At 34.5% G+C, this 11,042-nt stretch overlaps 1 protein-coding gene and 1 non-coding gene across 2 annotated transcripts; both read right to left on the reverse strand.

Moving 5' to 3' along the window:
- Positions 1–1,228: 1,228 nt before the first annotated feature.
- On the reverse strand, positions 1,229–2,215 carry LOC139902621 (uncharacterized). The gene has a single exon (XM_071885228.1). It carries the CDS (start codon positions 2,213–2,215, stop codon positions 1,229–1,231), a length of 987 nt encoding a protein of 328 aa, XP_071741329.1.
- Positions 2,216–8,210: 5,995 nt separating this feature from the next.
- Positions 8,211–8,317, reverse strand: LOC139903292 (small nucleolar RNA R71). The gene has a single exon (XR_011778122.1). It is a non-coding gene; the product is annotated as a small nucleolar RNA R71 (small nucleolar RNA).
- Positions 8,318–11,042: the final 2,725 nt, after the last annotated feature.

Here is an 11,042-nt window from a genome sequence, read left to right on the forward strand (position 1 = left end):
ACAATGTGTCCCAAAACCACCCCTTCCCTTACCATAAAGTGGATCTTTTCCCAACTAAGGACAAGGTTGGTCTCGGTACACCTCTTTAAAACTTTTTTCAACATATTCAAACACGACTCAAAAGACTTGCCAAATATTGAAAAATCATCCATAAAGATTTCTAAAGACTCGCCTATTAACTCTGAGAAAATACTCATCATACACCTTTGAAAAGTAGCCGGTGCATTACATAGACCAAAAGGTATTCGCCTAAAAGCATAAGTTCCATAAGGACACGTAAAAGTCATTTTTTCTTGGTCATTAGGGTGAATAGGTATTTGGTTATATCCCGAATACCCATCTAAGAACCAATAAAATTTCTGACCTGACAACTTTTCAATGATTTGATCAATAAAAGGCAAGGGAAAGTGATCCTTTGAAGTCGCAGCATTCAGCTTCCTGTAATCAATACATACCCATCAACCCGTAACGGGACGGGTTGTGATCTTTTCACCTTCTTCGGTTTCCATTACCGTTATCCCAGCTTTCTTTGGCACTGTTTGTGTGGGGCTTACCCACTGACTGTCTGAAATAGGGAAAATAATCCCTGCATCTAACCACTTGAGAACTTCCTTCTTTACAACTTCCTGCATATTCGGGTTTAACCTGCATTGCGTATCATGAGCAGGTTTAACCTCCGGATCTGTAACTATCCTATGCATACACACTGAGGGACTTATCCCTTTCAAATCAGCTATCGTCCACCCTACTGCAGCCTTGTACTTATGAAGCACTTCCATTAAAGCTTTTTCCTGCACACCTGTTAAATCTGAAGCAATAATAACTGGAAAAGTGCCATCAGTACCTAAAAATGCATACTTCAAATGAGAAGGTAAGGGTTTTAACTCAAGAGTTGGTGGTGACTCTAGTGAAGGTCTCGTATTAGTATCAATGGATTTAGGTAGTGGCTCATATTTATGAGTCCACGGTGGCAGCCTAGCATCCATTGTACTTGCTAGTGCTAATTCTACTGCCTTGACCTCTTCAGACTCAACATCCTCTTTGTCACCTAAGCAAAATATTTCTACTGGGTTGTTGGTTATTAGGTGAGAAGTATGTTTTTCCACTAATTCATCAATCACATAGCATTCATGGACATTCGGTGTATGAAGAGAATTAAAGATATTAATCCTCATCTTGCGATTACCGAAAGATATGTCCATAGCTCTCGTTAATAGAAATCCCAAGATTATAGTGATTGATGAGCATTAATGGTGGCCAAAAATGGGCGTCCCAAGATTATAGTGGGTTGGGCATCTCTATTCCTAGGTTCAATATCCATAACAACAAAGTCAACTGGGTAATAGAAATCCTCCACTTTTACTATCACATCTTCTAATATCCCCCTAGGCGTTTTGATTGACTGGTCCGCTAGTTGAATAATTATGTCGGTTCTTTTCATTAAACCCAATTCAAATCGGTCAACTAGACAAAAAGGTAAAATATTTATGCTAGCTCCTAGGTCCAATAACGCCTTTTTCACATTCACGTTTCCTACAGTCAGAGCTATCAATGGGGTCGCTGGGTCCTTAAACTTAGGTGGAAGTGTACCCGAAACAACCGCATTTAGGTGCTCGGTTAGCTCTACCTTTTTGGGTAAAGTCGCCCTTTGCTTCCTCTTTTGAGTGCAAAGGTCCTTTAAAAATTTAGCATAAGACGGGACTTGCCTAATAGCATCGAGGAGGGGTAAATTTATCTTAACCTGTTTAAACGTTTCCCACATGTCCTCTGGTTGTGGTCCCTTTTTCCCATAAGGGAATTGGTTTGGGGACTCTAAGGTCTTGGGAAATGGGACGGATTTTGATTTCGTCTCCGGTTTCCCGGTCTCATTAACAATTGGTTCCTTATTTTTTACCCCTTTTCCCTGGTCATCAACTTCACTTACCTCTTCCTCATCAAGAACAATATGAGACTTACTTGACTCTTGTTGTACTACCTCTTTTTCACCAACCTTGTTGTCATACTTCTTTCCACTTCTCAAGGTACCTACCATGTTAACACTATGCACTTTTCCTTGATCCTTATGATTCGGATTTAGAACCGTGTAGCTTGGAATTATACCTGGTTCCCTGTTTCCCTTACTTTCCGCTACATTACCGATCTCCTTAGCCAATGCACCAATCGACTTATTTTGCACTTCTATCATTTTTCGCATTTCGGAGATAAACGCACCCATCTTGGCATCCGAGCTAGATGGTTGATTGGGTGAAGTACAATTTTGATTTTGGTTTTGGTTTTGGCCTTGATTTTGGTAATTGTTTTGGTTTTGGTTTCAGTTGTTGGCATAAGGATTTTGATAGTTTCTTTGGTAGTTACCTTGGTTCTAAAAATTACCCTGGCTTTGAAAGTTGTTTTGTGGTCTAAGTTGGTTCCCTTGGTTAGCATTCAGAGCGTTGTTATTGCTCCAACTAAAATTAGGATGGTTTCTCCAACCTGGATTATACGTGTTGGAGTATGGATCAAATCTCCGCCCCTGAACTTCGTTAACTTGCTCTTCCACTAATTGCTGATTCACCGGTGGAACCCCGTTTCTGCATCCGTATTCAAAATGAGAAGAATCTCCACAAATCTCACACACTTCCTGAACCTGCGAAACATTACAAGCAAGACCCTGGTTTAGGTTGTTAAATATAAGCATTTTCAAATCATCTAATTCTTGCTCTAAGTTCCTAGATGAACTTCCCAAGTCGGAAACATGATTTACTCGGGAGGTACTAGGTTGTTTACGATTAACTGAAGCTTGGGTTTTTGAACCCTTGCTTAACTGTTCAAAGAACATCCATTCATCATCACTAGACTGAGTTAAAAATGCCCCACCACTAGCCGCCAAAAGAAATTGCCTGTTTTGGGAATCCAAACTATCATAGAAAACTTTAACCAATTCCCACTTTGGTATCTCATGGTGTGGGCATGCCCTAAGTAACTCCTTCAAACGTTCATACGCTTCATGAAATAATTCACCCGGTAATTTTTTAAAAGATTTTATTTGCGTACGCATGTCTGAAATTTTACTTATGGGGTAAAATTCTTCTATAAATCGTTTTTTCATTTACGCCCAAGTATTAATACTCCGGGCGGGCAAGGAGAGAAACCATCTTTTTGCCTTATCCTTAAGTGAATAAGGAAATAATCGAAGATGTACCTCATCATCAGTGAAACCGTTTACCTGATTAGTAGCACATATCTCATTAAATTCAGTGATGTGTTCATATGGTTCCTCATTAGCCATACCTCGGTAGGTTGGCAAGATCGAAATGAGTTGAGGTCGAACCTCAAATCTTCGGTTGTTTCCTCCTGCCGGTGCAGAATAAACAATGGGTGAATGATCCTCTAAATCACTCGGTTGGTAATAGGTGTCTACTCCTCTTGGTCGTTCGGACATCTCGTCTCGTTGATCAAAAACTTCCTCTTCAGTTTCAGACTCTAATTTAGGAGAGTTTGGTGGAACAATTGGATGTGACTCTAACTGTGGTTGAGTGGATGCTGAAGCCACTATCGAACCCTTTAAGATTCTTGTAGCTTTTCAATTAACTTTTGCAGATTTCTCTATTTTTGTGTCTAAAGGCTTAAGATTTTGATCTCCCGAACTCCGAGTTTACATACACTAACCTGCACTTCAACAAAAACAAGAACACCGAGCGTAAAACTGACAAAAATAAAAATAAACAAAACACTATTTTTGGATTTTTATTGATTTTATAATTTTTATGTTTTTTCTAATCAACACAATAGCAATAAAATAAGAGCTTGCAAATCAAGCGCACACCTCCCCGGCAGCGGCGCCAAAATTTGATCGATGTCGAAGGGTCGACCAAAAATAGCCTAATTACTCTAACTTAGCTAGGATTCGTTCCACGGGAAGTTATGGTTAACAAGCAAGCAATTTCCAGATTGAGTTGTTGGTTTAACTAAAGACTACTTAGATTAATCACTACTTAAAACTTAAACTTAAACTAGCGTGCAGTTGAAAAGATTGAAATGTAAATAATGAGAGTAAAGCCTTTATCCTTTCCCAATCCCAATTTGACATGTATTCATTCAAACAAGCATTATGTTTATCAATTGTTGATCAAATCTCATAGACAAAATTTCTTGAGTTCATTACTTCTATTATTTTGGGATTAAACTATGCAATCTAAATAAGGTGTCTTTATCCCTAATCTAATGAACACTAAGTTGGATCAAGAACACACCGTTAAATCACAATAATTTAACTTGCAATAACAAAACATAGAACTTGCATTAATCAGCAATCAACTTGATTCACAATATCATAATTCAAAAGTATTAAACATCACAAATCACATAATCTTGAATGAAATTGTTCATGGAAAGGATAAAGTTTAGAAGATTAGTGATAGTGCTCCAAATGAACATATATTTAGGCGCAATATCCTTCCAATATATAAAGTTTTTAGTTGCAATTGTTCTATTTACAAGTAATATTCGTTTAAATAAATAAGTGCGAAGACTGAAGACGTAAATGACGATTTGAAGACGCAAATGACCAAAAAGCTCAAATGTACAAGATATACAAACCAAGTGGTTCCATTTATTGATAAGAAACGTCTAAAAATGACAAGAGTACAAGTCGCAGAACGCAAAGTACAAGATATCTAAGCATACAAAAAGGCGTTCGAAAATTCGGAACCGAGACAAGAATCGAGCATCAACGCGCGAGTCAACGGAGCTAAAATTACAAGTCAACTATGCACAAGAATATAATATAATATATATATAATTATATAAAATTATATATATTATATTATATATTAAATAAATCTTAGCAGCCCACGTTTTAATCAAGATATGAGCTGGCCAGGGCGGCCAGGCGAGTGCATGGGAAATGCACTGAAATCTCATGCGAGTGCATGAGCTACAGGATCAGCAAAAGTTCTATAAACTGATTCGTTTTCTGCCGAACTCTACACACCTCAATTTTCTTTCTTTCTCTCTATGTATAATTTATATTTATATTTATAATATTAAGTTTAAGTTAAGATTAATAATAATTGGGTTATTGTAAGAAATGTTTTACGGGTTTTAAAGTCGGAGTTCTGTCCGTGTAATGCTACGCGATTAATAACCACTGTAACCTATGTTCTTCCTTTTTAAATTAATGTCTCGTAACTAAGTTATTATTATGCTTATTTGAGCCGATGTAATCGTGATGTTGGACTAAATATTTAAGACGGGGTTATTGGAATTTGTACCATAATTCGGGTTTGGACAAAAGACCGACACTTGTGAACATTGGACTATGACTATTAATAGGTGGGGGGTATTTTCTAATTGAATGACAACTCATTGGAACCTGTCGAACCTACCTTCAAATTAGTTAATCTAATAATTATTAAAATGATTACGAATGTCCTATTTAGTGACGTTTATACGACATTGTTTACAATCATTTAATTATTCAATTGGATTGTATAATTGATTATTCATTTTGGCCAAATGGATAAATTAATATATCATGGACCCATTAAAACAGGGGTGGATTGCATACAAGTGTAATTGTTAACAAAGTATTAAAACCTTGTTACAGTTCGAATCCCTAATTAGTTGGAATATTTGACTTCGGGAATAAGGTTAATTTGACGAGCATTTTATAATTATGACCGATGGACTATTATGGACAAAAACCAGATAGGTATCAAATAAACTAGAACAAAGGACAATTAACCCGGGTAACAATAAATTAAAATCAAAACGTCAAACATCATAGTTACGGAAGTTTAAATAAGCATAATTGTGTTATTTTATATCTCATCGTACTTTTATTTACCGCAATTTTAAATTATCACACTTTTAATTATCGCACTTTTATTTATCATCATTTATCTTTACGCAAAATATAAAAATTGTCAAACCGGTCCTTAGACGGTAAAAACCCCCTTTTATAATAATATTACTATATATAATTATATATATTTTATATAAATATAGTTGTTAAAAATATAGCGTTAAACTCAGCTAGCCCCCTGTGGAACGAACCTGACTTACTAAAAACTATACTACTTTACGATTAGGTACACTGCCTATAAGTGTTGTAGCAAAGTTTAGGTATATCCCATCTATATAAATAATTAAAACTTGTGAAAATTGTATCATATTTCGTATTAAAAATAACAGTATTACGTACTACACATCACACACATCAAGTTTTTGGCACCGCTGCCGGGGACTCGGTGAAAAACGCTATATTTTTTTTTCTATATTTTATAAAAATATATTATTTCTTATTTCATAAAAATATTTTGTATTTATAATAAGTAAAAATTTTAAAAAATTAAAAAGAAGAAAAAAAATATAAAAATATAAATATTTTTAAGATTTCGTTTAAAATATATAAAATTAAAAAGTATTTTTATTTTATTTTTAGTTTTCAAATATAAGTTTGTTTTTTTATTTTGTAAAAATTAAAAATCAAATAAATATATAAATTAAATTTGAGCCGAAACTGGTACCAGCCCGAATCAATTCTGTAAAATTGGGCCATGCGATCGCATGACCCCGAAACCTAAATCTCATGCGGTCGCATGATGTACACTGACAGGTCAAAACCTCAGACTCATTAATTATGCAGTAGGGTTAATATTATTATTATTATTTAATCATTTAGGGTTAGGATTAATTATTATTAATTAAGTTAGGGTTTAATTATAATATTAATTAGTTTTTAATTTTAGTTTTAATATATAATTAGTAATATTAAGTTTAATTATTAATATTAATTATATAAATTAATATCTTTAAAAACTAATAATATAAAAATAATATTTTTATAAAAATTGTATTTTTACAACTTTAGTTTATTTTTATATTTTGTATCTTTTTATTCGTTTTTAATCGTAATTTGTATTTTTATCGTTCTTAATTAGTTCTAAACTTAGTTTTTGCCATAGTTATTTTATATTCCTATATTTTTAGGCTTTGCCGTAAAATTCCTTAAGTGCTTTTTTCTTTAGATTAAGATTTAGGCTCTTTAGAATTTTACGACGTCTCTTATCGCTTTAATATTTAATAAATTTTAGTGCCTTTTTAAGTTATTGCCGTTTTGGATTTAGAGTTTATTTTAAGCTTTAATACCTTTAGACGCAAGTTTTAATTTTTAGTTTTTAGGCTTTTAAGTTTCGACGCTTTACTTTCTTATTTTTGTTTTTCGACGGTTTTTTTTTCGACTTCTTATTTTTTGACGCGCTTTTTCTTTTTCATTTGTACGCTCTAGTTTTTAGGACATAGAATTTTATTTATTTTCTTTATTTTTCGACGAAAAATTACTTTAAGCGGTTAAATTGATAGACATCCAAATTTGCTGGTTCGTAGTAATAGTTGGATTTGTTAGTGGCGAGTTGTGGGCTTCCGATTTAAAGGGTCCTGGCTACCTGCTGCATCAATTGGCTATTCGAAACGTGGGCAAAATCAGAAAAATCTATTAATTTGATAACTTATATAATTTTTTATTTTTATAACTAATAGGATAGGATATTCAGTGAATGCACCGAGCAAAACGTTCACCACCTTTCATACGTTCATCACCTGTAACTCGATCAAGACATCTAGCCAATATTGTCGCTGTTGATTTTTCTTTAGAATTATCATCTAGTCGAACAAGTTCACCAACTCAAATTTCCGATAATTCATTTTTTGAACCCGACTTCACAATTGAGAACCCGGAGGATATTCAAGGACAATTCCAAGATCCTGAACCACTAATCATTTCTCCTGAACCACAAACTGTTAAATCAGAATCTTCTAGTGATTCGGATTCAACAATTTTAAATATGGAAATAACGGAACCTCTAAGTATGGAAGATCAAATGAGAGCTACACGTACTGGCCAAGGACACGCCATTATTCGACCAGACATTAATGCGCCAGATTATGAAATCAAAGGACAAATCCTACACATGGTAACTAATCAATACCAATATAGTAGTACGCCAAAAGAAGATCCACACGAACATCTTCGAACTTTTAATAGGATCTGTACTCTATTTAAAATCAGAGAAGTTGAGGATGAACAGATCTATCTCATGTTGTTTCCCTGGACTTTAAAGGTAGAAGCCAAAGATTGGTTAGAATCGTTACCTGAAGGGGCGATTGACACATGGGATGTTTTAGTTGAGAAATTTCTTAAAAGATTTTTTCCGGCATCTAAAGTCGTAAGACTTCAAGGAGAAATTATTACGTTCGTGCAAAAGCCAAATGAAATATTATATGAGGCGTGGACAAGATTCGGAAAGTTGTTGAGAGGATGTCCTCAACAAGGTTTAGATACTTATCAAATAGTACAAATATTCTATCAAGGTGTCAACGTCGCTACACGAAAAGACATCGACACAGCAGCTGGTGGTTCCATTATGAAGAAAACTGCTACCGAAGCTCACAAGATAATTGATAATACAGCCTCCCACTCGCATGAGTGGCACCAAGAAAAAGATATTTTTCGTTCATCTAAAGTGGCTAAAGCCGATTCTAGCCATGACTTTGATTCTGTTTCCACAAAGATAGATGCTTTCAAAAGACAAATGGAAAAGATGACTAAAGATATTCACGCAATACGAATCAGTTGTGAACAATGCGGTGGACCACACTTAACGAAAGATTGTAATGTTGAACAAACTATGGAACAACGTGAGAATGTTTCCTACATGAACCAAAGGCCGGGAAATAATTATCAAAATAATTATCAACCGCCAAGGCCAAACTTCAATCGAAATCAAAACATTCTTTACAATCCAATTTGACCCAATAATAACTCGTACAACCAACAAGGTCCGAATAACCAACCAACTCAAAACAACACTTTCAATCAACAAAGACCTGGCTTGTATAAACCACCACAACAAACTGAAGAGAAAAATCCAAATATGGAAGAAATGATGGCAAAGCTAATGGAATCTCAAACACAATTTATTACATCTCAAACCTAAACGAATGAGAGGTTTGATCAATCATTAAGAACTCAACAAGCTTCTATTTTGAATCTAGAAAAATACGTAGGTACTCTTGCTAGCTTAATGAGTAAGAAGGAACAAGGAAACCTACTGAGTGATACTGAAGTAAATCCTCGGAATGAGAATGTTAATATGGTTTCAACAAATTCTGAAAAACCAGCATCAAAAGATGGGAAGGTTTTAGATGTAAGTAACAATGAAGAAGTTACAACACCACCACCACCCGAGTATGTAAAGCCAGTGGTGGCACCATACAGACCACCCATCCCGTTTCCAAGAAAAGGAGTTGAGTATGAGCAAGTGATAGGTAATAAAATTTGTGATACCTCTGGAAAGAAGAAGAAGAAGAATAAGAAAGTGCAAGAAACAAAAATCGTAAAAGTAAACCCGGTAAAGACAGATCAACCAAAACTTCCACCCAGGATGGGTGATCCGGGTGAATTTATTGTTCCTTGTCTACTTAGTGATTGTGTCATGTATGATGCACTAGCAGATTTAGGTGCAAGTGTGAGTGTTATGCCTCTTTCATTATATAAGAGATTAGGAGTAGGTAAGTTAAGTCCAACAGAAATGAATGTTCGACTCTTTGATCAAACCATTAGGCACCCAGTTGAAATTGCTGACAACCTACCCGATCAAGTGGGTAATTTAACCTTTTTAGTCGAATTTATTGTCATTGACATAGAAGAGGACTCAAACATTCCACTAATTTTAGGTCGACCATTCTTAGCATCCACTGAAGCATTCATTGATGTAAGAAAGGGTAGAATGACACTTATTAATGGTGAAAAATCGATCACCATTGTGATTCGAAAGTCTAAATCTCCACCAACCAAAACCGTTGAACCAATAAAGACGATTGATAAGAACCATATTGTTTTACCAACTCCAACAGTAGTGATTAACAATAATAAAACGCCTAAGTGTAGGGAAGATGAAGTAACACCTAAGGATGACCTGATAACAAAGAACCCCATTGTTGATACGAAATTAAATGACTCCGTTATTAACAGTTCAATGAAGAAACTTATTAAACGGATTCGCGATGCTAGAACTAAGGGAAACTTTAAGTTATGTAACCGGTTAGTATCCAATCTATCGCCTAAAGAAAAGGCGAAACTAGTTGAATTTGTGGATATTACACAAGAATCCGATTAATGGCTTAAAGCAAAAGTCACAGATATGCAAGTTGATTATGGCCCAAGAGAAATTGACGATGAAGTTAATCACAATTTCGACACCACAGCTACCTAAGTGCGGGGAGATTCAAATGTTCTAAGAAGAAAAATGCTGTCTAGAGTTAGTTGTTCTGTTCTTGTGTAGTTCCGATAATGGAATCCGATTGGTCTTTTCCACTAGCAGACACTAAAGAACTAGTTTTCTCCCCCCATTCTGAATTTTTTTTGTTTTGTAGATTTTGTATGAAATTAATATGCATTTTAAATTTTAGTTTTGTGTGAATTTAAAAACAAAATTTACTTTATTTCACTAAGTTTAAAAAAAAACAAGATTTCTAAAATTCGTCGTGAGTTAAAGACTAGATCATAGAATTGAAATTGCTTTAGCCAAAGACGGGGCGAAAAATTTTGTTATCATTATTTTTAATATTATTGATCTAAAGTTTGCAAAAAAAAAAATTAAAAAAAAAACCCCAAAAATCTTTGTTTTTAAAACAATCGCTTTAAAAACGACAAAGTAATCGTGATGTTGGACTAAATATTTAAGACGGGGTTATTGAATTTTGTACCATAATTCGGGTTTGGACAAAAGACCGACACTTGTGAACATTGGGCTATGACTATTAATAGGTGGGGGGTATTGTCTAATTGAATGACAACTCATTGGAACCTGTCGAACCTATCTTCAAATTAGTTAATCTAATAATTATTAAAATGATTACGAATGTCCTATTTAGTGACGTTTATAGGACATCGTTTACAATCATTTAATTAATCAATTGGATTGGGTAATTGATTATTCATTTTGGCCAAGTGGATAAATTAATATATCATGGACCCATTAAAATAGGGGTGGATTACA

Source organism: Rutidosis leptorrhynchoides, chromosome 3, assembly GCF_046630445.1.
Source record: "Rutidosis leptorrhynchoides isolate AG116_Rl617_1_P2 chromosome 3, CSIRO_AGI_Rlap_v1, whole genome shotgun sequence".
NCBI lineage: Eukaryota > Viridiplantae > Streptophyta > Magnoliopsida > Asterales > Asteraceae > Rutidosis > Rutidosis leptorrhynchoides.